The sequence below is a fragment of the Pogoniulus pusillus genome, chromosome 41, assembly GCF_015220805.1.
Source record: "Pogoniulus pusillus isolate bPogPus1 chromosome 41, bPogPus1.pri, whole genome shotgun sequence".
Taxonomy (NCBI): Eukaryota; Metazoa; Chordata; class Aves; order Piciformes; family Lybiidae; genus Pogoniulus; species Pogoniulus pusillus.
Window position 1 is genome coordinate 2,574,040 of NC_087304.1, and position 25,672 is coordinate 2,599,711.

The 25,672-nt window shown below is 61.5% G+C and overlaps 2 protein-coding genes across 4 annotated transcripts in view; one reads left to right on the plus strand and one right to left on the minus strand.

Annotated features, from left to right (window-relative positions):
* MEF2B (myocyte enhancer factor 2B) overlaps nt 1-10,140 on the minus strand; it is a 21,388-nt gene extending 11,248 nt beyond the window's left edge. For all 3 annotated transcript variants that reach the window (XM_064175178.1, XM_064175177.1, XM_064175176.1), the window contains exon 1: nt 10,071-10,140. The gene's annotated coding sequence lies outside the window, so the exon portion shown is untranslated. The remainder of the gene's footprint in view (nt 1-10,070) is intronic.
* A 5,021-nt stretch (nt 10,141-15,161) lies between these two features.
* On the plus strand, nt 15,162-25,661 carry TMEM221 (transmembrane protein 221). The gene is made up of 3 exons (XM_064175224.1): nt 15,162-15,695; nt 21,753-21,838; nt 23,718-25,661. The coding sequence occupies exons 1-3, from the start codon at nt 15,388-15,390 to the stop codon at nt 24,221-24,223; spliced, it is 900 nt and encodes a 299-aa protein (XP_064031294.1). The 5' UTR covers nt 15,162-15,387; the 3' UTR covers nt 24,224-25,661.
* The last annotated feature ends 11 nt before the right edge of the window (nt 25,662-25,672 follow it).

Sequence of the window (25,672 nt, forward strand, 5' to 3'; positions counted from 1 at the left end):
CTCCTCTCCTCTCCTCTCCTCTCCTCTCCTCTCCTCTCCTCTCCTCTCCTCTCCTCTCCTCTCCTCTCCTCTCCTCTCCTCTCCTCTCTTCCCCTCCCCTCCCCCTCCCCTCCCCTCTCCCCTCCCCTCCCCTCCCCTCTCCTCCCCTCTCAGCACCACCAAGCTAAATTTGACCCTCCCCACTCACAGGTCAGGAAGTGGCTGCCTGAGGAGAGGCAAAGTGAAACCACCTCTGTGTGCCACGCAGCCAGCGCTGGGCAGGGCCCTGGGGGGGACACCAACGACCCCCCACATCTCACCCCCCTGGCAGGCTGCTAGCACCCACCACAGCCTGCCACTGCGCTGTGACACCCCCCCTGTGACATCCCCCCCACCCCCACAGCAACCCAACTCTTGCTCCTCTTGTCATCCCCCCCAGATCACCCCCAAACCTACCCTAGGACCCCCCCTCCAGTGCCACCACAGCCTGCTGCAGACCCACAGCTGGCATCACACAGCTCCCAACAGGCACCCTTGTGCCCAGCCTGCCCACCCCAGCTTGGCTGCAGACACTGGTGGGGCTGGGGTCTCTGTGCTGAGGCTCCCACAGGCACAACAGGCACCCCAAGAGCCTCCCTCCCCCTACCTCCTGCTGCCCACCACAGCCTGCTGCAGAAGCACTGTGGGCATCATGCAGCTCCCAACAGGCACCCTCATGCCCAGCCTGCCCACCCCAGTTTGGCTGCAGACCTGACCCAGTTGGTGCCCACATCATAATCATGGGGCAAGAGCTGAGCTGGGACACTGGTGGAGCTGAGGTCTCTCTGCTGCAGACCCACAGCTGGCATCATACCACTCCCAACAGGCACCCTCATGCCCAGCCTGCCCACCCCAGTTTGGCTGCAGACCTGACCCAGTTGGTGCCCACATCATGACCATGGGGCAAGAGCTGAGCTGGGACACTGGTGGGGCTGGGGGTCTCTGTGCTGAGGCTCCCACAGGCACCCCAAGAGCCTCCCTCCCCCTACCTCCTGATGCCCACCACAGCCTGCTGCAGACCCACAGCTGGCATCACACAGCTCCTAACAGGCACCCTTGTACCCAGCCTGCCCACCCCAGCTTGGCTGCAGACCTCACCCACCTTGGTTCCTACCCCATGGCCATGGGGCAAGAGCTGAGCTGGGACACTGGTGGGGCTGAGGTCTCTCTGCTGCAGACCCACAGCTGGCACCATACCACTCCCAACAGGCACCCTCATGCCCAGCCTGCCCACCCCAGCTTGGCTGCAGACACTGGTGGGGCTGGGGTCTCTGTGCTGAGGCTCCCACAGGCACAACAGGCACCCAAGGGCCTGCTCCCTGCTCCTGCTGCCCACCACAGCCTGCTGCAGACCCACAGCTGGCATCACACAGCTCCTAATAGGCACCCTTGTACCCAGCCTGCCCACCCCAGTTTGGCTGCAGACCTGACCCACTTGGTGCCCACATCATGACCATGGGGCAAGAGCTGAGCTGGGACACTGGTGGGGCTGGGGGTCTCTGTGCTGAGGCTCCCAGAGGCACCCCAAGAGCCTCCCTCCCCCTACCTCCTGATGCCCACCACAGCCTGCTGCAGACCCACAGCTGGCATCGTGCAGCTCCTAATAGGCACCCTTGTACCCAGCCTGCCCACCCCAGCTTGGCTGCAGACCTCACCCAGCTTGGTTCCTACCCCATGGCCATGGGGCAAGAGCTGAGCTGGGACACTGGTGGAGCTGAGGTCTCTCTGCTGCAGACCCACAGCTGGCACCATACCACTCCCAACAGGCACCCTCATGCCCAGGTCTGCCCACCCCAGCAGACCTGACCCAGTTGGTGCCCACACCATGGCCACGGGACAAGAGCTGGGCTAATGATGGGGCTGAGATCTCTGTGCTCAAGCTCCCACAGGCATAACAGCCACCCCCAAAACCTCCCTCCCCATGGCAGCGACGCAGCCCTGGGGGCACAGGTTGGTACCCAGGCAGGCCTTTTGCTCCCGTGATGCCCCCCAGCTTGCCCTGCTTCTCCCTCCCTCCCTGTTCTGGAGCACGTTGCCATTTACCATCTTGCTCAGCTGCTATATTTAGCTGATCAAAACTAATTTTGCTCTCTGGAAGGAAATTGCTTTGCTGTTCCCACGACCTCGCTGCCACCCTGCAGCCCCAGGGCCCACGCATGGCACCAAGGTACAGGGAGGTTGGGGAGTGGGTGCCAAGACCACCCTAGCTTTTCCCCCCCTCTTCCTCCTCCTCCTCCCAACCCCAGCCCAGGAAGAGGCAGAGATTCCCTAGTGAAAAGGTTTTCCCAACCATTCCTGCTGCCCACGCAGGGCTGAGTCTGTTGCTGCTCTCCTGGCACTGCCACCTGTGGCATGGCATCGAGGTCAGGGTGTTTCCGGCTGGGTCAGCTCTCAGCTGCTCACTGCCACCCCACAAGCTTTAATTTGGGGTGCAGAAAGAGAAGCTGTGCCCGGGGCTCTGGCTGGCAGCTGGGTTTGGCTGGTTTGAGTCTCTGTTTCCCTGCCTCAGCCCAGGGTGGGCACTTTTCAGGGCGCTGGATCTGTGTCCCCCCCCAACCCCAGCTCTGCAGTAGGGACACGAAATGCTTGCCAAGGGGCTCCTCACCACCTCCAGCTCCTGCCAAACCCCCTGCTCCAGCACCCCAGTTTGTAGCTGGGTGCAGAACCCCTGCACTGGGATTGAGCCTGCAAGTCCCTGCCTGGCCCTGCCTGCTCCAGAGCCTGGCTGTGGCCCCTGCTCTGTGCTGCTCCACGGCAGGGGACAGGGGACAGGGACAGGGGACAGGAGCCACCCTTGGGGTACCTGCACTGCACTCAGCCTAGGAGGAGTCACAGCTGCCCAGGCAGGGTGCTCTGGGGCACCCAGCACCCATGGGGTGATGCTGTGGAGGCCCTAGGTGGATACCAGCACCCATGAGGTGATGCTGTGGGGGTGCTAGGGGGATACCAGCACCCGTGGGGTGATGCTGTGGGGGTGCTAGGGGGATACCAGCACCCGTGGGGTGGTGCTGTAGGGGTGCTAGGGGGATACCAGCACCCATGGGGTGATGCTGTGGGGGTGCTAGGAGGATACCAGCACCCGTGGGGTGATGCTGTGGGGGTGCTAGGTGGATACCAGCACCCGTGGGGTGATGCTGTGGGGGTGCTAGGGGGATACCAGCACCCGTGGGGTGATGCTGTGGGGGTGCTAGGGGGATACCAGCACTCGTGGGGTGATGCTGTGGGGGTGCTAGGTGGATACCAGCACTCATGGGGTGATGCTGTGGGGGTGTTAGGGGGATACCAGCACCCGTGGGGTGATGCTGTGGGGGTGTTAGGGGGATACCAGCACCCGTGGGGTGATGCTGTGGGGGTACTAGGGGGATACCAGCACCCATGAGGTGATGCTGTGGGGGTGCTAGGGGGATACCAGCACCCCTGGGGTGATGCTGTGGGGGTGCTAGGTGGATACCAGCACCCCTGGGGTGATGCTGTGGGGGATCTAGGGGATGCCAGCACCCATGAGTGATGCTGTGGGGGTGCTAGGTGGATACCAGCACCCATTGAGGTGATGCTGTGGGGGTGCTGGGGGATACCAGCACCCATGAGGTGATGCTGTGGGGGTGCTAGGTGGATACCAGCACCCCTGGGGTGATGCTGTGGGGGTGCTAGGTGGATACCAGCACCCCTGGGGTGATGCTGTGGGGGTGCTAGGGGGATACCAGCACCCGTGGGGTGATGCTGTGGGGGTGCTAGGTGGATACCAGCACCCCTGGGGTGATGCTGTGGGGGTGCTAGGTGGATACCAGCACCCCTGGGGTGATGCTGTGGGGGTGCTAGGGGGATACCAGCACCCGTGGGGTGATGCAGGGGGGAGGCCCAGCCCAGAATAGCACTCAGAGGTGGGAGGCAAGAGGAAGCAGCAGCAGCCACAGCACCACTGGGGACGAGCTGGGGACCTGCCGTGGCCAAACCCACCAGAGGCTCCCCGTGGGGTGCTGAGGCTCGTTCCTGTCCCCTCCTCCCCGTCCCCACCAGCAGGGCTCTCGCCGGAGGCTGCTGCAACACGCGGGATGGTTTCATCAGCCCCTGCCCCACGCAGCTCCGTGGGGCTCCTCTGCTTCTCCCGGGGCATCTCCCTGGCCCATGGCCCACGGCGGCCACGTGGCACCCACGGGCACACGCACAGGGCCCCGACAGGGCCACTGCTGCCACCGGCACCGTGCCGTGTGCTGGGAGCCTGCTGGGCAGGGGTAGGGTTTGGGCAGGGCAGGGCAGGGGAGAGATGCTCTCCAAAAACGGGGTGCAAGGGAGGTGATGCTCTCCTGGAGTGGGAGTCTCTGCAAGAGCAGGGTGCCAGGGCAGTGAAGTGCCAGGGGAGTGAAGCTCTCTGGGAATGGGGTGCCAGGGCAGTGAAGTGCCAGGGGAGTGAAGCTCTCTGAGAGTGGGATGCCAGGGCAGTGAAGTGCCAGGGGAGTGAAGCTCTCTGGGAATGGGGTGCCAGGGCAGTGAAGCTCTCTGAGAGTGGGATGCCAGGGCAGTGAAGTGCCAGGGGAGTGAAGCTCTCTGGGAATGGGGTGCCAGGGGAGTGAAGCTCTCTGAGAGTGGGATGCCAGGGCAGTGAAGTGCCAGGGCAGTGAAACTCCCTGGGAATGGGGTGCCAGTGGAGTGAAGCTCTCTGGGAACAGGGTGCCAGGGAGTGCAACTGAGTGCCAGGGGAGTGAGCCTCTCTGGGATTGGGATGCCAGGAGAGTGAAGCTCCCTGGGAGTGAAGTGCCAAGGGAGTGAAGCTCTCTGGGAATGGGGTGCCAGGGAGTAAAGCTCTGGGAGTGAAGTGCCAAGGGAGTGAAGCTCTCTGGGAATGGGGTGCCAGGGAGTAAAGCTCTGGGAGTGAAGTGCCAAGGGAGTGAAGCTCTCTGGGAATGGGGTGCCAGGGAATAAATCTCTGGGAGTCCGGTGCCAGGGGAGTGAAGCTCTCTGAGAACAGGGTGCCAGGGAGTGAAACAACTGGGTGCTAGGGGAGTGAAGCTCTCTGGGAATGGGATGCCAAGGAGGGAAACTGGGTGCCAGGAGAGTGGAGCTCTCTGGGAACAGGGTGCCAGGGAGTGCAACTGGGTGCCAGGAGAGTGAAGCTCCCTGGGAGTGAGGTGCCAGGAGAGTGAAGCTCCCTGGGAGTGAGGTGCCAAGGGAGTGAAGCTCCCTGGGAGTGAGGTGCCAAGGGAGTGAAGCTCTCTGGGAATGGGGTGCCAGGGAGTGCAACTGGATGCCAGGGGAGCGAAGCTCCCTGGGAGTGAGGTGCCAGGGGAGCGAAGCTCTCTGGGAGTGAGGTGCCAGGGGAGTGAAGCTCTCTGGGAGTGAGGTGCCAGGGAGTGAAACTGGGTGCCAGGAGAGTGAGGCTCTCTGGGAATGAGGTGCCAGGGACTGGTGGTCTCCAGGAGCACGGTACGAGGTGCTTCAGCTGGCTGCCGTAGCAGGTCCTGGCGCCTCGGGCACCGCAGTGCGGCAGGACATGGGCACTCGGTTCCCCCCCGCCCCGGGGGCAGGCATTAAGGGCTGGGAGGGGAGAGGAGGATTTCACTTTGGCTTTTAATTGCTGCAGCAGGCACTGATGAGATGATAAAGCAGCGTGAAGGCTGCAGGCGATTATCACAGCCAGCAGCCAGGGGCAGTGCCACCTCCAGCGAGGTGGCATCATCCCTTCTTGTCCTCAGCATGCAGGGAGCAGCCTGGCTCCCATCCAGAGCAGAAGGGTGCAGAGCTGAGGTGCTGTGCCCCATGGAACCCTCACAGACCCTCCTCAAACTCAGCTCCACAAGGTCCCACCTGGTGCACACACAAAGCTCCTGCTCAGCTCGGCCGTGAGGATGAGGACTCGGTGGGGATGAAGCACCCTGCAGCAGCAGCAGCACAGAATCATCCCAGGCTCACAGGATCCCAGGATCCCAGGATGTTAGGGGTTGGAAGGCACCCAAGGAGATCACAGAGTCCAACCCCCCTGCAGAGCAGGACAAAGCTTATCCAGCACAGGTCACAGAGGAACACATCCAGACAGGGCTGGAAAGGCTCCAGAGGAGGAGACTCCACAACCCCTCTGGGCAGCCTGTGCCAGGGCTCTGGGACCCTTCCAGTGATCGTAGAATCACAGAGCCAGGCAGGGTTGGAAGGGAGCACAAGGAGCAGGCAGTGCCAACCCCTGCCATGCCCAGGGACACCCTACCCTAGAGCAGGCTGCACACAGCCTCAGCCAGCCTGGCCTCAAACACCTCCAGCCATGGGGCCTCAACCACCTCCCTGGGCAACCCCTGCCAGGCTCTCACCACTCTCCTGCTCAACAACTTCCTCCTCACCTCCAGCCTCTCTCTCCCCACCTCCAGCTCTGCTCCATCCCCCCCACTCCTGTCACTCCCTCACACCCTCAAAAGTCCCTCCCCAGCTTTTTTGGAGCCCCCTTCAGGTCCTGGCAGGCCACAAGAAGGTGCCCTGGGAGCCTCCTCTGCTCCAGCCTGCACAGCCCCAACTCTTTCAGGCTGTGCTCACAGCAGAGCTGCTGCAGCCTCTCAGCATCCTCCTGGCCCTGCTCTGGACACTCTCCAGCATCTCCACAGCCCTCTTGGCCCAGGGGCTCCAGAGCTGGATGCAGGACTCCAGGTGGGCTCTCAGCAGAGCAGAGCAGAGGGGCAGAATCCCCTCCCTGGCCCTGCTGGCCACACTGCTGCTGCTGCAGCCCAGGCTCTGCTTGGCTCTCTGGGCTGCAAGTGCACACTGCTGGCTCCTGCTGAGCTTCTCCTCCAGCAGCATCCCCAAGTGCCTCTCCTCAGGGCTGCTCTCACTCACTTAGGAAAGAACCACCAACATTCCCTGCAAGGAAAGCTCTTGAGCCCTCAAAAAAAACCCTTCCAGAGAGGAAAAGTTTCCTCCTGCCTGTGCTGGGCAGAGGCTCCAGTGCTGCCTGGCATCCTGCTGCTGGTTTTCCCTCCCTCCCACTCACGTTTATCTTTAGCTTGGGCTCTCTGCTCGCTCGCACGCACCCAACTCCCTTCCACACCCTCATCCTCATCATCCCCTTCGCCACAAGCTATCACCTCACCTCTCCCCCCCTCCCTCCCCACCCTTTTTCGGGCTGGGATGAGGTTATTTGTATCCCTTTGGAAGCAGGAAAGTTCCCATCCCAGCTCCTAATCGATGCGTGGTGACGATGAGGACCCCCCTGGAGGGTATTGGGAGCGACGTTGGGAGGGTTGTGGTGCTTCTTTTGTCACCTTTGTATCCATCCTCATCCCTGAGCGAGCTCAGGAATGCTAAATCCATCAAGTTTATCCTTAAAATCAAAGCATCAGGGGGTTGGGAGGGGAGGGGCTGGGACCCCGGAGCAGCCCAAAGGCTGCTCCGGGGTCCCAGCCCCTCCCCTCCCAACCCCAGTTTAGGATTCTTGAGCTCCCCAGCATTTCATCCACCCACTGTTGGCCTTCAACATCTTCCCAGAAGGTTTTTGTTGGAGGGGGGTGGGGGAAAGCCATGAATAAAGTTAGAGAAAGAGTTTCCATCCCATTTTTTTCCCTTGGATGGGGGGCGGGGGGAGATGGGTGGGTGTGGGGAAGGGAAAATCTGAGCCAGGAAGAGCAAAAATCCCAAAGGGAATCCAATCCAGAGGTTAGGAGTGGGAGGGTTATGAAATGGAAGCTTTGAGGACCACCCCAGTACGGTGGGACCACATCCATCCCTGGTTGGTGCTGTCCTCTTCCATCTTGCTAGAGCTCAAGGGGGTCCCTAGGGTGGGAGAAGCATCTGGAGCAGGGAAAAATCCAAGCTTGGATCAGTTTGGGGCTTGGAGGTTGCTGGAGACCTTCTGCTTTTTATAGCTCCACCAGCAAAAACAAAACCCAGAGCAGGGCTGGCAGGGGACTGGGGGGAGACAGCAAGAAGAAGGTGTTGGGAAGCAGGGGAAAGGAGAAGCTGGAGGGGATTGGGACCTGAGAGCACTTCAGGATGATGTGGCCAAGCACTAAGACTTCCTCCACCTCATCAGCATCACCCAACAGCATCCCTGGCGAGGAGGGGGTGGATTATAAACCATCCATCCCCCCTCCCCCCCCATCGCAGCACATACCCAACCATGCCATTGCCCTGTGCCACTCAGGCTGTGGCTGGGTTCAGGCTGACCTGGCCACCATCCAGCCCCAGCTTCATCCCTCTGGGGGGGGGGGGTGACACAGACTGAAAGTGTCATGTCCCACCCCCCCTCCCCCCCTCAGTCCCATGGCCTGGTGCTGTGGGGGTGCAGCGTGGTGATGGGTGGAGGCTTTTCGGTTGCCAAATGACTGTGTGGATGGGGGAGGCTTGAAACGCGCCCCCCCCCCCCCCCCCCCCCCAAACCCATGGCAGCTCCTGCCCTTGGGAAGCTGGACGGACAAATGGACACCCCCACCCCCCCCCGGGGACCAGACCACCTTTTTGCTTGGTGTTGGCCGCTAAGGGAAGCATCAGGCTGTTCCCATGGGGCTGGGCTGCCCCAGGCAGCAGCTGGGCATTTATATGGGCAGCGGTGCCCGTTTACTGCTGGAGGGGGGGGGGAAGGGGGGAGGGCAGCCAGAAGTTGCTGTCTGAACCCATCCCTGTGGCCTTAGGGCTTCGTGGCCACAAACCTGGCTTGTTCCTGACGATCCCAAAGCAATCCTCGTTGGAAGAGGAGGGAAATCCAGAGCCTTTAAAGACACCAATCCCTCCCACCCCAATCCTTCCGGGCACCCCCCCACAGCAGTATGGGCATCCCCCCTCTTCCCCGCCCCCCCCCGGCAGCACAGATGCTTCTCCTGGGTGCCAGCAGGAATTCCCATCCCTTTGCATCACTCAGAGCTTCCCGAATCCCTTTTTTCCTCCCTCGCTGCTGCCCTGCCCAGCTCTCAGCGCTCAGCGCTCCCACTTTGGAGACAAGCAGGGGAAGTTTCACTCCCCAAACCAAACCTGGAGCGGATACATCTACATCCCAACGCCCCCCCACCCCCCAACTCCCTCCTCCCCTTGCCCCGACCTACCCAGGTCTCCCTCACACATCACCCACGTGTGACGTGTCCAGCTGGCAGCCAGAGACTTGGAAGAGGGCCAGGATCCGGCTCCACGGGCGGGTTGCCCACGCTCCCTTCCCGACCGGTGCCCACTGGGATGCGAGCGAGGGGACGATGCCCACCGCCTCCCCACCCCCACCCCCGGCTGCTCCCGGCCTTCCTGCGCTCCCGACGGCTGCCAGGTGAATTCCCTCCCTGCAAACTCCCAGCTCCGGAGCCAGCAGCTCTGGGAAACTTTTCTCTCGTTAGAAGGGCAAAGCCCCTGGGATGGGACCCTCTGTGGTGTCCCCACGGGGGACAGCGCCGGAGGGAGACCCACGTGTGCTGGGGCGTAGCTGGAGCTGCCACATGTCGCCAAGAGCCTTGGACCTGTCACATCCCCACCGGGGAGCCTTAAAGCACAGCGTGTCGTGGAGTGCCAGACCCCTGCCACCCCCTCCCCCCAGCAATGCCAGGCTGACGCCAGGGCCACCGGCAACGTTAGTCGTGGTTGAACCGACAGCCCGGCGCTGCCGTGCCTCAGTTTACCCCCTACACATTGGGCTCAGCCTCGGTGAGCCCCTAAGGGCTCGGTGAGCCCCGGGAGTGGCGGAGGTGGGGAGGGGACAGCGGCGGGACAGGGCGGCTCCAGGCAGGCTGCGTTTTGGGTTCAGCCCGGGCGTTCCTCGCTGCTCAGACACCAGTAAAAATAACCGCCCCGAGCTAACCACAGGCTTTTTATAGCCAGCCCGGGACGGCGGGGCGGGGGCCGGGGCTCTGCCGTACCCAGGCCAGCCCGTGGGGCGCCAGTTCGGCCGCACCGGCATCATCCCGGGACAAGCACCGTTCCCCAAACCCCGTGGAGCCCCGACGGGGCGACCGGTGGGGTGCTTAAGGCTGCCCCTCCATGGAAGGCACAGAGACGGGGCTAAAGGTGCGCGGTCAACGCTGCCTTCCCTCCCCCTTAGCGGTGATACCGGAGAGTGGCTGCCTCCCGGTGCGCCCCCTCGCCCCCCATCCCGGGATACTCACCTGGACACTGGCTTTTCTTCCACGGCAGCTCCCCACCGGCCCGGCCGCGGGTTCCCGGTGCTGCAGCGGAGCCGGCACAGCCCCGGTAAGGCCCCGGTACTGTCCGGCGCCGGTGTCGGTGTCGGTGCCGGTTCGAGTCCCCCGGAGCAGCCGCTGCTCGCCGCCTGTCCGAGCAGCCTCCGCTACATTTACATAACCCCGCCCACAAACCGGGTTGTGTTTGCATAACCACGCCCCCCTCCGTGCATGTGTTTGCATAGAGGTGCCAGGCGCGCTCGCTATTGGCTGTGGGCAGCGGGGTGATTTGCATAGCCACGCCTCCAGAACGCCTGGGGAGAAGTGGCAGGACTTGGGGGGGCTGGGATGGGGGTGAGGCCGAGGGGAGTCTGAGGGGGGATGAGGCAGGGGGGATTGGAGTCAGGGATAGGAGTGACTTTGGGGATACCTGATGGGTGGGACGGGGAGAGGCTGGGGACACTTGGGGGGCTGAGATAGGGGTGGAATTGAGGGGATTTGGGGGGGTGAAATAGGGTAGAGGGTGGAGGGAGCTGGGGGTGCTTGAGGAGTGGGATGAGGGTGAAGGTTGGGGGACTTGGGAGGACTGAGATGGGGATTTGGCAGAGGAGGGCATGGGTGAGTTTGTGGGAATCTGGGGGGGGCTGAGATGGGAGAGAGGTTTGGGGGATGCCAGAGGTGCCTTTGATGGGGGATTGAGGCTGAGATGGAGGGGTCCAATGCTGTGGCTTCCTGGTACCATCCCCACTCTCAGCCTGGGGAGGGTGGAAGGGAATTGTCCTGGAGCATCTTGAGCAGGGACTGGAGGATGGAGGTGCTGGTGGGTCCCGCGGCTTGAAGCCCCTGAAGGTGGCACAAAGTGGTCTTTGCAGAGCAGAGGGAGGCAGGCAGTGCACTGTCACACGGTGACAGCCTCAGGGACAGCTTGGGAATGCCACAGCAGAGCTGGAAGTCAGGTTTTTTGGATGGCAGGTACAGAGTAGCCAGGCTCAGAAGCTGCTTTACCCTGGGAGGAGCAGACCCAGCGCTGGTGGCATGCTGATGTGCCCTGCTTCTGTGCCTGGCTCCGTATCTGGCCTCAAACCCATCCCTGGAGAAGGCATTGCCCAGTTCACACCCCCACTCTGCTCCTGTCCTTGTGTGACCTCTGTCTGGGCTGGGGCAAAGCCAAGGTGCTACCACAGAGGTGACCACGCTTTGCTGGGCACCCCCCAGGAGGGTGCTGTGTGCCATGGGGTGAGTGGCCGTGCCAGGGGAGTCCTGCTTCCTCTGACCACAGCATAGAGATGGTGAAGGGGTGTCCAGGAGCTGCTCCACGTGGTATTCCCACCGGGAGCATCCTTGTTTACAGCAGCCAGGGGGAACTGCTGCAATTCCCAAGCTCCCTTTACGTGAGCAGGACCTGGGCAGCTGCTGGGAAGGAGGTTGTGGAAGCCTCCCTGGAAATCAGCTCCCTCAGCAGCTCAGTGGTGGGGACACATCTGACCCTGGGCTTGCTGGGATTGGGGGAGGGGGGGAAGGGTCTGATCCCAGGTGGATAGTTTGGAAAGAGGGACTGGAGAGACTGGGACAATCCAGAGAAGGCTGTTGGTGGAGGCTGGGCTGGCAGGAAGGAGATGGCATCTTCCTTAGAGCTGCTTTTAATGCCCCTGATTTATGGAGCGCTTCAGAGTGCAATTAAGCAGCCTGTTAATTAGCCCTGCTCATAATCCTAATTGATCCCGAGGAGAAGGAGGTGGGAGGGAGAGCAGAAGGCCCAGAGCATCTGCAGAGCAGTGCCCTGGCAGCTGTGGAGTCACAGAGTCAGTGCCCAGACGCCACATCTTGCCACGGGGACGAGGTCTGGGGACACACAGGGTGGCCCTTTGCCTGCCCTGAGCATGGCACCTCCTTGTCCAGCATCCCTTCACCTAGACCTTCCCAGAGACCTGGCCTGGCCAAAAGTTGCTTCTAGGAGTTGAACTCCCTCTTTAAAGGGGTGCAGAGGGCACCCAGAACCCACCCACCCCACCCCCACCTCCCCCCCCAGGTCAGGAGGCGCTCAGGCTGCTCCCTGCAAGTTCCATGTCGGCAGCTTGAAAGCTTTGAGCTCCCTCTTGAGGCCTTTCCTGCCCCCAGATCCGGGGGGTTTGGGTACCAGAGCTGCTGAATGCCCCCCCCCCCAGCACCCTGCCCCCCAAGAGACACAGCCCAAAGGGCACGGCTGAGCCCTGTCACTCTCCCAGCTACAGGGAAGGGGCAGAGACACCATCACCAACAGCTGGTTTGGGGACTTGGTGCCAAGCACCGGTGCCACGGCCCCGTGGACTGACTTCCCCCCCACCCCCCAGACAAAAATGCGAGGGGATTGGGAGCTAATCCAGGAGCCAGCCCTGAGCTGCCTGCCAAGGCCAACACAGCAGCATTCAAAATAGCCCCGGGTCCTGCCTGCCTCCGGCCGGGAGCACAGGGTGCCAGCGGGCACCACCCACACAAGATGGGCAGGCTCTGCCCCACGGAAAGGTCACCCTGCCCAGATCCCACAGCCAGCCCTGGGCACGGGCCCAGCTGCTGCTGAGATGCCACCAGGCTGGAGGAGTCAATGTCACACTCGGTCCCTTGGCCTGATGCTGGCAGAGTGCCTGGGACACGCACGGAAAGGCTCCATCCCGAGGTCCCCTTGTGTCACAGTGTCACAGTACCACAGTGTCACAGCATCACAGTACCACAGCATCACAGTACCACAGTACCACAGCATCACAGTACCACAGTGTCACAGCATCACAGTACCACAGTGTCACAGTACCACAGTATCACAGTACCACAGTGTCACAGTACCACAGCATCACAGTACCACAGCATCACAGTACCACAGCATCACAGTACCACAGCATCACAGTACCACAGCATCACAGTACCACAGCATCACAGTACCACAGTGTCACAGTACCACAGTACCACAGCATCACAGTACCACAGCATCACAGTACCACAGCATCACAGTACCACAGTACCACAGTACCACAGTATCACAGTGTCACCAGGGTTGGAAGAGACCTCACAGCTCATCAAGTCCAACCCTTTAGCACAGAGCTCAAGGCCAGACCATGGCACCAAGTGCCACGTCCAGTCCTGCCTTGAACAGCTCCAGGGACGGCGACTCCACCACCTCCCCGGGCAGCCCATTCCAGTGTCCAATGACTCTCTCAGGGAAGAACTTTCTCCTCACCTCCAGCCTAAATCTCCCCTGGCACAGCCTGAGGCTGTGTCCTCTCCTTCTGGTGCTGGCCACCTGAGAGAAGAGAGCAACCTCCTCCTGGCCACAACCTCCCCTCAGGTAGTTGCAGACAGCAATAAGGTCTCCCCTGAGCCTCCTCTTCTCCAGGCTAACCAATCCCAGCTCCCTCAGCCTCTCCTCGTAGGGCTGTGCTCAAGGCCTCTCCCCAGCCTCGTTGCCCTTCTCTGGACATGCTCAAGCATCTCAATGTCCTTCCTAAACTGGGGGGCCCAGAACTGAACACAGCACTCAAGGTGTGGTCTAAGCAGTGCAGAGTACAGGAGCAGAATGACCTCCCTGCTCCTGCTGGCCACACCATTGCTGATGCAGGCCAGGATGCCACTGGCTCTCTTGGCCACCTGGGCACACTGCTGGCTCATGTTCAGGCAGGTATCAATCAGCACCCCCAGATCCCTCTCTGTCTGGCTGCTCTCAGCCACTCTGACCCCAGCCTGTATCTCTGCATGGGGTTGCTGTGGCCAAAGTGCAGCACCCAGCACTTGGAGCTATTGTCCCACAGGCAGGGAGATTGGCTGTGGGTTCGGGAAGGGAAAGGCTCTGCCTCAGTTTCCCCACTGCTGCCAAGGCTCGGGGGCTTTCCCGAGCTAACAGGGGACCTGCAGAGTGCCTTTTCCCGGGTTAATCCTCCTTGCTTCCTCCCCAATTCCCAAGGCGGGGGATGGGGGGAATCAGCTGGCAGGGCAGATCCCAGGGGGAAAGGCATTTTAGCTTCCCAGGATATTTATAAGCCACGGGAAGCTGGGGACGGCCCCGGGGGCCGGCGGCTGACGGCAGCACCTCGGGGGTCCCTCCTCAGCCGTGTGAGACAGAGAACAGTTTGGGTGCCAAATGTGCCTCTCCCCGGGGAGAGAGTGGAACAGGATGAAGCCACCGCGATGCCTCCTCCTCCTTGTCCTCCTCCTCCTTCTTCTCCTCCTCCTCTTCTCCCTTCTCCTTCTCCTCTTTTTCTCCCTTCTCCTTCTCCTTCTCCTCTTCCTCCTCCTCCTTTTCTTCCTTCTCCTTCTTTTCCTCCTCCTCCTCGTCCTCCTCCTCCTCCTCTTCTCCCTTCTCCTTCTCCTCTTTTTCTCCCTTCTCCTTCTCCTCTTTTTCTCCCTTCTCCTTCTCCTCTTCCTCCTCCTCCTTTTCTTCCTTCTCCTTCTTTTCCTCCTCCTCCTCCTCCTCCTCCTCCTCCTCCTCCTCCTCCTCCTCCTCATACTCCTGCCCTCCTCCTCTTCTTCGTTATCCTCCTCCTTCTCTTCCTCCTCCTTCTCTTCCTTCTCCTTCTCTTCCTCCTCCTCCTCCTTTTCTTCCTTCTCCTTCTCTTCCTCCTCCTTTTCTTCCTTCTCCTTCTCCTTCTCCTTCTCCTTCTCCTTCTCCTTCTCCTTCTCCTTCTCCTTCTCCTTCTCCTCTTCCTCCTCCTTCTCCTTCTCCTCTTCCTCCTCCTTCTCCTCCTTCTCCTCTTCCTCCTCCTCCTCCTTCTCCTCCTCCTCCTCCCTGGGTTAGGTTGCGGGGGATCAATCCCAGGATTTCTTCCGAGAGTCGGAAGAGCAGGACCGAGCCTGGGAACAGGGAGCGCCGCGGGGAGCGGCGGCAGGCAGCGCTCGCAGCACCTGTAGCGTCCCTCTGTCTGTCCGTCCGTCGCTCAGAGTTCAGACCCCACCGATCCCGGTCCCGCTCTGTTCCTCCACTCCCCTCCAAGTCCCCACCGACTCCCGGGGCCCCGTCGCGGGGTTGGATGTTGGGCGGAGCCTAGGGTGGGGGGGGTCCCGGTCCCGGGGGAGCTGCCGTGAGAGGCTGTACCGGGAGGCAGGGCTGACCCTCCCCGGTCCTCTCCGGTCTTCCCTGGTCGGGCGGCGGTCGAGGGTGGCGAAATCCCGAGGGGAGCGCAGCTGCCGCCGCCGGTTCCCCATCCCGGGTACACCGCGGACAGAGCGCATCCAGCTTCGGCGGAGCGGAGCGGGTTTGCCAGCTCGGAACCTTGCCCGGTTCCTGCTGCCGGTTCTCGGTGCCCCCTTCCCGGCCTCGGATCCCGGTACCGGCCCCGTTATGCCCGCCGCCTACCCGCAGCGAGCCCTGACGGTGCTCCTGCTCTTCGGGACTCTGGCCGCTGCCATGGCCCTGCTCGCTTCCAGCCTCATCTTCCAGCTGCCGTCGGGAAGGGCTGGAACAGGTTCCGGTGCTGCTCCCGGTACGGGGAAAGGAGCTTTACCGGAGCCTGCTGCCGCCGTGCTGCTGTCGGTGTCGGCCGTGCTGGCCGCGCTCTGCCTGGTACTCAACGTCAGCTGCCTCCTGCTCTGCCTCCTCCACGGCTACTTCAGCACCGAGCTGTGCCGCGGGCAGCCCGGGCTCGACCGGTGAGAGCTGCTGGGGCGCCGGTGGGATACCGGAGCTTGGGGGGGCAGGGGAGTTAGGGGGGCACCAGGGCTTGGGGGTGCAGGGGAGTTAGGGGGGCACCAGGGCTTGGGGGTGCAGGGGAGTTAGGGGGGCACCAGGGCTTGGGGGGGCAGGGGAGTTAGGGGGGCACCAGGGCTTGGGGGTGCAGGGGAGTTAGGGGGGCACCAGAGCTTGAGGATGCAGGAGGGTTCTAGAGGCACTGGGGTGTGAAGGTGCCAGGGTAGGTGGGGGGCACCAGGACTTTGAGGTGCAGGAAGACAGGGTGGGCACTGGGGATTGGGGGTGCAAGGGAGATAGGACAGGACTTGGGGGTGCAGGGGGGTGATGGAGGCACTGTGGTCTGAGGGTGCCAGGGGATGTGATGGGCACCAAGATTTCGAGGTGCAGAGAGACATGGTGGGCACTGGGGCTTGGGGGTGCAGTGGAGTTAGAAGGGCACCAGGGCTTGGGGGTGCAGGGGGGTGATGGAGGCACGGTGGTGTGAGGGTGCCAGGGTAGATGGGGGGCACCAGGTCTGTGAGGTGCAGGAAGACAGGGTGGGCACTGGGGATCAGGGGTGCAAGGGAGATAGAACAGGACTTGTGGGGTGCAGGAGGGTGATGGAGGCACTGTGGTATGAGGGTGCCAGGGTACATGGCGGGCACCATGACTCTGGAGTGCAGAGAGACACGGTGGGCACTGGGGCTTGGGGGTGCAGGGGGTTACAAGGGCACTGGGATGCTCAGCAGCCCCGGGGGTGGTCAGGGTGGTCAGAGGGCTCTTGGGCACAGGGAAGCTGGGGCAAAGCAGAGCAAAGGGAGTGCTGGAGGAGTGCAGGATGGCATCACTGTGGTCCCTCTCGGGGTGAGGTCACATCAGCCCTGCCAGCCCAGGCAGAGGTGCTGGGCCTGGCCGTGGTGCCCAGGGAATTTGGCCCTTTGCAGGATGGGTTCTCCGGGGGGGAGGGGGGGGGGGGAGGGAGCTGCCAGGGTGACCGCACGGGGCTGGGGTCATTAACCACCGACAAGTGTTGACTTAATGATTAGCAGCACATTAACAGCGGCTGAGGGCCCTGGGGCTGTGCAGCCTGGGGAGGAGCAGGCTGAGGGCAGACCTCGCTGCTCCCTGCAGCTCCCCGAGAGGAGGTTGGAGCCAGGTGAGGGTTGGGATCTTCTCCCAAGGAACAAGTGATAAGAGGAGAGGAAATGGCCTCAAGTTGCCCCTGAGGAGGTTTAGGTTGGATAGGAGAAGAAACTACTCCGCTGGGAGGGTTGGCCAAGCCTGAAGTAGGCTGCTCAAGGAGGTGGCTCAATGCCCATCCCTTGGAGGGGATTCAGAGGCACAGACTGGTGCTGAGGGCCATGGTTTAGCTCCAGCCTTGGCAGAGCCAGAGAGTGGTTGGGCTGGAGGCTCTGGAAGGACTTTTCCTACCAAGAGGAAACCACTTCCTGATTCTACTTCCAAAGCAGTTCATAGAAGCACAGAATCAGGCAGGGTTGGAAGGGAGCACAAGGAGCAGGCAGTGCCAGCCCCTGCCATGCCCAGGGACACCCTACCCTAGAGCAGGCTGCACACAGCCTCAGCCAGCCTGGCCTCAAACACCTCCAGCCATGGGGCCTCAACCACCTCCCTGGGCAACCCCTGCCAGGCTCTCACCACTCTCCTGCTCAACAACTTCCTCCTCACCTCCAGCCTCACTCTCCCCACCTCCAGCTCTGCTCCATCCCCCCCACTCCTGCCACTCCCTCACAGCCTCAAAAGTCCCTCCCCAGCTTTTTTGGAGCCCACTTCAGATCCTGGCAGGCCACAAGAAGGTTACCTGGGAGCCTGCTCTGCTCCAGCCTGCACAGCCCCAACTCTTTCAGGCTGTGCTCACAGCAGAGCTGCTGCAGCCTCTCAGCATCCTCCTGGCCCTGCTCTGGACACTCTCCAGCATCTCCACAGCCCTCTTGGCCCAGGGGCTCCAGAGCTGGATGCAGGACTCCAGGTGGGGTCTCAGCAGAGCAGAGCAGAGGGGCAGAATCCCCTCCCTGGCCCTGCTGGCCACACTGCTGCTGCTGCAGCCCAGGCTCTGCTTGGCTCTCTGGGCTGCAAGTGCACACTGCTGGCTCCTGCTGAGCTTCTCCTCCAGCAGCACCCCCAAGTGCCTCTGCTCAGGGCTGCTCTGCAGCCTGGCACTGCCCAGCCTGGATTGGTGCTTGGCATTGCCTCGCCCCAGCTGCAGGACCTTGCCCTTGGTCTTGTTGCACCTCCTGAGCTTGGCTTGTGCCCACCTCTGCAGCCTGCCCAGCTCCCTCTGGCTGGATCCTGCCCTCCAGCCTGGCTGCTGCAGCACACAGCTTGGTGTGGGCAGCAAACTGGCTGAGCCTGCACTCAATGCCTCTGTCCATGGCACCTCCAAGGGAAGCCAACTCTCAGTCAAAGAGAACAAAAATCTTTCTGCAGGGCACAAAAGATCCTCACAGCAAACCTTGGTTGGGTTCTTGGTGGTTGTTTTGGGCTTGGCTTTGGTTTTAGGTGGGAGCTGAGTTTCTGCTGGCAACCTGTGACAGCCTAAAACTCCTCCTGGGCTGGAGAAGTTTGTCTTGAGAGCTGAGATGGAAAAAAGATTGCTCAGGTTTTGAAGCTGTAGAGGTTCAGTTTAAAAAGCCTGAGAGGGAAACAGGAGCAAGCAGTAATGAGGGAGCCAGATGCAAAGTCACAGGTAGAGGGATGGCAGGTGCCAGGCGTGGGCCAGCTCCTGCTCCAGCTGCAGCCAGCTGCTCAAGGGCAGAACCACCAACCCTGCCCAGCTGCTGACCCTGCTGGGGAGCTCTTCCCGAGGATTTGATCTTAAGATCAGCCCCAGAGGCTGCTGTTGGCTCTGCTGCAGGTGATCTGTGACCTGGCTTAGTCTCCTCCTGCCCAGCATCCCAAGATGATCACTTGAGTTCAGCTTCCCTGAGAGTTATTCTGTGTTTCATAGAATCAGGCAGGTTGGCAGAGAGCTCCAAGCTCCAACAGCCCAACCCAGCCCCCAGCCCTGCCCAGCCATCAGACCATGGCACTCAGTGCCCCAGCCAGGATGGGCTGCAACACCTCCAGCCACAGCCACTCCACCACCTCCCTGGGCAGCCCATTCCAGTGCCAATCACTCTCTCTGCCAGCAACTTCCTAACAACATCCAGCCTCAACCTGCCCTGACACAGCTTCAGCCTGGGGCCCCTTCTTCTGGCCCTGGCTGCCTGGCAGCAGAGCCCAACCCCACCTGGCTACAGCCTCCCTGCAGGCAGCTGCAGGCAGCAATCAGCTCTGCCCTGAGCCTCCTCTGCTGCAGGCTGCACCCCCCCAGCTCCCTCAGCCTCTCCTCACAGGGCTGTGCTCCAGGCCCCTCCCCAGCCTTGCTGCCCTTCTCCAAACACCTTCCAGCACCTCAACAGCTCTCTGCAATGGAGGAGCCCAGACCTGGACACAGCACTGCAGGGGTGTCCTGAGCAGTGCTGAGCACAGGGGCACAAGAACCTCCCTTGTCCTGCTGCCCACACTGCTCCTGAGCCAGCCCAGGTTGCCATTGGCTCTGCTGCCCACCTGGGCACTGCTGCCTCCTCTGCAGCTCCTCTCTCCCACCACCCCCAGCTCCCTCTCTGCCTGCCTGCTCTCAGCCCCTCTGGCCCCAAGGGCACTGTTTGGCCTCAAGCTGCTCCAAGGGAGGCTCAGGTTGGACATTAGAAGAAACTTCTTCCACTGGAAGAATTCCCAAGGTCTGCAACAGGCTGCCCAGGGAGGTGGTTGAATGCCCATCCCTGGAGGTTCTTGGGGCAGGGGATGCTGCTCTGTGGCCTGCCCCATGGGCTGGGGGTGCTGGCAGGACATTGTCCCTCTCCCCCGGGGACGTGAGACGCTTTTGGCTGCCATCTCCTCGTGGCCCAGCCCCACCGGGTGCCCATTTCATTAGGGGACCTGCTCACGTCCCAGGGACCTTTCCCACGTTGTTCTTGTCACACTGAATTAGGGCTACGCTGCTCAGAGCTGCACTCAATGGCCCGGGCCAGCTCCAAACAAAGTCCTTCTCCTCCCTGCTAATCCCCCTCGCACTCAGGTAATTAATGAAACAAAGCTGCTGCTCTTCCCCGGCCGCAGCGAGGAGCGGCAGCGGCTCCAGGGCTCCGTTAACGGCTCCAGCAACCGCAACCCGAGCCCGGGAGGAGGGGAGGGAGTCAAACCGTGCTGCGGGGTGGGGGTACAGCATCCTCAGTTGCTGAGCCCACGCCGTGGAGCAGAAGGAGCTTCCCTCCAAGCACTTCCACTTCCAACCCCCTGCTCACCTCTCTGCTAACCTCCACTTTGGCCACACTGCTGCGTCCCCAAATGACCACATCCTGCTCTCTCAGTTAACAGAAGCATCCTCTGGTGCCAGCATCCTCCAAAGCTCAAGCGAGGAGTGAGGTTTGCCAGGGCTATTTGGCTCCCGAGGTGCCCAAGGAGAGCTGCTGCTGTCCTGGGGCAGGAGAGTTGCTGCTGTCCTTGGGCAGGAGAGTTGCTGCTGGTGTCGTGGGGCAGGAGAGTTGCTGCTGCTGTCCTGGGGCAGGAGAGCTGCTGGTGACCTGGGACAGGAGAGCTGCTGCTGGTATCCTGGGGCAGGAGAGCTGCTGGTGTCGTGGGGCAGGAGAGCTGCTGCTGACCTGGGACAGGAGAGTTGCTGCTGACCTGGGACAGGAGAGTTGCTGCTGGTGACCTGGGGCAGGAGAGCTGCTGGTGGTGTTGTGGGGCAGGAGAGCTGCTGCTGGTGTCCTGGGGCAGGAGAGCTGCTGCTGTCGTGGGACAGGAGAGCTGCTGCTGGTGTCGTGGGGCAGGAGAGTTGCTGCTGGTGTTGTGGGGCAGGAGAGCTGCTGCTGACCTGGGACAGGAGAGCTGCTGCTGGTGTCCTGGGGCAGGAGAACTGCTGCTGACCTGGGACAGGAGAGCTGCTGCTGGTGTCCTGGGACAGGAGAGCTGCTGGTGACCTGGGGCAGGAGAGCTGCTGCTGGTGTTGTGGGGCAGGAGAGCTGCTGCTGGTGTTGTGGGGCAGGAGAGCTGCTGCTGGTGGTGACCTGGGACAGGAGAGTTGCTGCTGCTGACCTGGGACAGGAGAGCTGCTGCTGGTGTCGTGGGGCAGGAGAGCTGCTGGTGACCTGGGGCAGGAGAGCTGCTGCTGGTGTCCTGGGGCAGGAGAGCTGCTGCTGGTGACCTGGGACAGGAGAGCTGCTGGTGGTGTTGTGGGGCAGGAGAGCTGCTGCTGGTGTTGTGGGGCAGGAGAGCTGCTGCTGGTGTTGTGGGGCAGGAGAGCTGCTGCTGACCTGGGGCAGGAGAGCTGCTGGTGACCTGGGGCAGGAGAGCTGCTGGTGGTGACCTGGGACAGGAGAGCTGCTGCTGGTGACCTGGGGCAGGAGAGCTGCTGCTGGTGACCTGGGGCAGGAGAGCTGCTGCAGGTGTCCTGGGGCAGGAGAGCTGCTGCTGGTGTCCTGGGGCAGGGTTTGTGGATGGGAAGTGCCTGTAGCAGGCAAAAGGGTTGGTGCTGGGTGGGAAACAAAGGCCCTGCTGGGTAGGAACTGAGCTTTAGAGATGTTTGGAGCACTCTTCAAGTACTAAGCCCCTTGCAGACAAAAGATTCGCAACCTGAGCCGAGCACAGCAAGCCCAAGGCTGAGGAGAGAACCTGACCTTATTTCATTCAACGCCCAGCACCTTTCTGGAGGGAGGAGATTGGGCTTGAGCCTGAGTTTTCTTCCTTTGCTCCTCATGGCTTGGAAATCAGCTGCAAAAAGCCTTCAGCCCTTCGCTTTTCCTCAGCTCCTATCCCAGCAGGAAAGGCTTGGGGAGGAGGGGAAAAGTGATCCCCAGAGTGGGGAGAACCCAGCACAGGGCTCTGAACCCGAGCTGGGCAGAGCTCCTCGGGCTTGTGGCTCGGCTCTGAAGCTCTCCGCTGCACAAAGGCAGCTCCCAGCAGGGGCCACAGCTTCGGCATCTGCGCTGAGCTCAGGAGCAGGTTTCACAGAGCTGCCTCTCTCTGACCCCCTGCAGGGCAGATTGGTTCCTCCTGAACAGCAGAACCGTTCGCCACACTGCCATCGGCCTCTTCTGCTGCGGGGTCTCAGTCTACCTGACAGGCAAGTTCCCCTCCCCCACGCCCCCCACCCCCACCCAGGGCTGTGCTCTTCCAGCCCAAACCATCCACCCTGCCCTGCTCCCTGAGCGCTGCTGAGCTTCTCCTTCAGCATCAGGTTTGTTTTGCACCAACCTTCTGGTCCCCAGGTTTGGGCTGCAGCCTGCTTTAGGGGGACCTGTGTTAGCAGGGGGTTGGGCTTGGATCATCACAGTACCACAGTGTTACAGCATCACAGTGTCACAGTGTCACAGTACCATCAGGGTTGGAAGAGACCTCACAGCTCATCAAGTCCAAGCCTTTAGCACAGAGCTCAAGGCCAGACCATGGCACCAAGTGCCACGTCCAGTCCTGCCTTGAACAGCTCCAGGGACGGCGACTCCACCACCTCCCCGGGCAGCCCATTCCAGTGGCCAATGACTCTCTCAGGGAAGAACTTTCTCCTCACCTCCAGCCTAAATCTCCCCTGGCACAGCCTGAGGCTGTGTCCTCTCGTTCTGGTGCTGGCCACCTGAGAGAAGAGAGCAACCTCCCCCTGGCCACAACCTCCCCTCAGGTAGTTGCAGACAGCAATGAGGTCTGCCCTGAGCCTCCTCTTCTCCAGGCTAACCAATCCCAGCTCCCTCAGCCTCTCCTCGTAGGGCTGTGCTCAAGGCCTCTCCCCAGCCTCGTTGCCCTTCTCTGGACACGCTCAAGCATCTCAATGTCCCTCCTAAACTGGGGGGCCCAGAACTGAACACAGCACTCAAGGTGTGGTCTAACCAGTGCAGAGTACAGGGGCAGAATGACCTCCCTGCTCCTGCTGGCCACACCATTCCTGATGCAAGCCAGGATGCCACTGGCTCTCTTGGCCACCTGGGCACACTGCTGGCTCATGTTCAGGTGGGTATCAATCAGCACCCCCAGATCCCTCTCTGTTTGGCTGCACTCAGCCACTCTGACCCCAGCCTGTATCTCTGCATGGGGTTGCTGTGGCCAAAGTGCAGCACCCTGCACTTGGAGCTATTGAACTCCATCCCCTTGGGCTCTGCCCATCTGTGCAGGCAGTCAAGGTCCTGCTGCAGAGCCCTTCTGCCCTCCAACCCAGCCACATCTGCCCCCAGCTTGGTGTCACCTGCACACTTGCTGATGACTGACTCCATGAGCTCTCTTCCAGGATGAGATTTCCATCCCTGGAGGGGTTTAAGGCCAGGCTGGATGATGCTCTGGACAGCCTGATGTAGTGTGAGGTGTCCCTGCCCCGTGGCAGGGGGGGTTGGAACTGGCTGATCCTTGTGGTGCCTTCCAACCCTGACTGTGGGTTCTCTGTGACCCTCACAGGGTCTGAAGTTTGCAGGTCAAACTTAGTCCTTCTGGTCTCTCTGTGGAGTGCCAGGTTGGAAGTGACCCCAAGGATCCTCTGCTCCAACCCTTCTGGGTGATGGTGGACTTGAAATGTGCTGATCCAGCACCCTGGCAAGCTGAGGTTCCAAACTGCCCAGTGCAGGACACTCCACCACTCCCCAGTCTCATGTTCTCAGGGTGAAAAACTTTCCCATGGACTCCAATCTTCCCAGAAGCTCTCTTTAGATGAGACAGGAGGAAGAAATCCTTCCCCAGGAGGGTGCTGAGGCACTGGAAGAGGTTGCCCAGAGATGCTGCAGGCCAGTTTGGATGAGACCTTGAGCAAACTGCTTTAGTGGGAGGTGTCCCTGCCCATGGCAGGGGTTGGAACTGGGTGATCTTGAAGGTCCTTTCCACCCTGACCCAATCTGTGCCAACACCTATGAAGAACTTGTCCCCCCCTACCCCTTCTCTTCCCCATGGGGCTCCTTGCCAGGGAGTCTCCATCCTCTTGGACCCCTTTTAATGTGCTGGGACCTAATCTGTGCTTTCCTCTCCAGCTCTTGCCATCTACATGCTGCTGCTGTTCGAGCTGGAGGCTGGCATTGCCAGCGCCTGCATCCTCTGCTCTGGCATCATCGTGCTGCTGATCTCGGTCACCCACGCCCTGCTCCGAGCTTCCCGAGCCTCTCGCCGCGGCCGCTCCGACCTCTCCCACACCCTCTACGAGAACGACTCTGCCCAGCACGGAGAATCCTCCAGCAGCGACCTGAACAACAAGAACGTTGCTTCACCCCGCCCCCGGCCTGAAATCCACCGGGAATTCTCCTTCCCTCCTTTCCTGGAGCGCAAATCCCAGCTGGGTTCCGCTGCCAGCAGCAACCTCACTTCTTCGGGAGAGCTTCGCTCCGAGAGCTGCAACCCACCCAGGACGCACAGGACACTGGCAGCAGAGCCTGGGCTGCTGCAAGCACAGGGCAAGCCCTGGAATGGAGTCACTCAGGAGATGAGGAATGTCCTGGCCAGGAAGCCTGGAGCTTCGGGCAAGGACTCCACGCTGGTCTGAGTGGGTCTTGTGCCACCTCAGCTCACCCCAGGGCAGCTGTGGGCACCACCAGCCCGGGGCAAGCTTTGCATCTCTGCTCAGAGGTTAAATCAGGTCCCCTCCCGACTCGGAGCAAGGAGGTGGGGGGCTGAGTTCCCACCCTCTGGGGGCTGTGCAGCTCCTGCTCCGTGTTCTTTGCTGCCTTTGCTGAGGGGACCTCCCTGGCACTCCAAGCCAGAAGCCCCCAGACCCTCCTGCCACTGCCCACATTGGCAGGGCAGCAGCTGGCAGCGACTCAAGCAGGACCCTCCAAGCTCACTCAGCTCTGGCCAGGGAAGTGGAACATGTGGGTGAGAAGCAGCATGGACCTCGTGCAGAAGCAGACTCTGCCCTCCCTCCCCAGCAGGTGCCAGCTGGCAGCACATCTTTGCCTCTCCTCTGCCTCCTTTCTTCCTCCTCCCCCCACCCTCAGGAGCCTGCCCAGCACCCAGGTGGCCTCCTTCAGCCAACCCCAGCAGGCAGCCAGGTGGGTGACTGAAAAACGAAGGAGCAGAGAGTGAGGTGGAGCCAGAGGAGTCTGCAAGCTGCAGAGGGTGGGGTTGGGGTGGCACAGAGCCTGCTGCTTGGCCACCAGGACACCCAGCCCCCAGCAGCTCACCAGGCAGGCAAAGGGCTGTGCCAGAGCAGCTCTGGTGCCCTGCTTTGCTCAGAGGTGGAGGAACCTCTCTGGGCCCAGAATCCTGGAGTCCCAGCAGGGCAGGGGGAGTGAGAAAGGACCTTGAGAGCTCACCCAGCCCAACCTCCCTGCTCCAGCAGGGCACCCACAGCAGCTTGCCCAGGAGCACAATGCCCAGGGGGGTTTGGAAGCTCTGCAGAGAAGGAGACTCCACAACCTCTCTGGGTAGCCTGCTGCAGGCCTCCAGCACCCTCACACCAAACAAGTTTCTCCTCCTGCTCAGCTGGCACCTCCTGGTTTCCAGTCTGTGCCCCTTGCCCTGTCCCTGGGCACCAGTGAGCAGAGTCTGGCCCCAGCCTTTTACTCCTCACAGACTGGCTGATGGCAGCACCAGGCTGGGTTCTCCCCCACTTCCTCATCCCCCAGCAACCAGTCAAACACTTCAGGTTGTGCAGGGGGAGGCTCCCTCAGCTCCTGTGCTGCAATCCTGACAGATCCCTCTTACCCCAAACACAGCCCCAGCTCCTCTGGCAACAGCCTGGCACTGCTTTGAACCCTGCAGCCTTGGCAAACGCTTCAGCAGAACAGAACTGGTGGTTCCAGGAGGGTTGGAGATGTCTCATCTCTCTTTCCAGTGCCCTCCAAGTACAGCTCTGCCTCTCACTGCTTGACAAGGGATGAAAAAAGGCCTTTTTTTTGGTGGTGTTCTGCTTCTTTTCCCCCCTCCCCCTCTCTTGAAAGGCTCTGCCCAGCTTTGTTTTGCTCTGTGCCCAGCTTTGTTTTGCTCTGTGCCC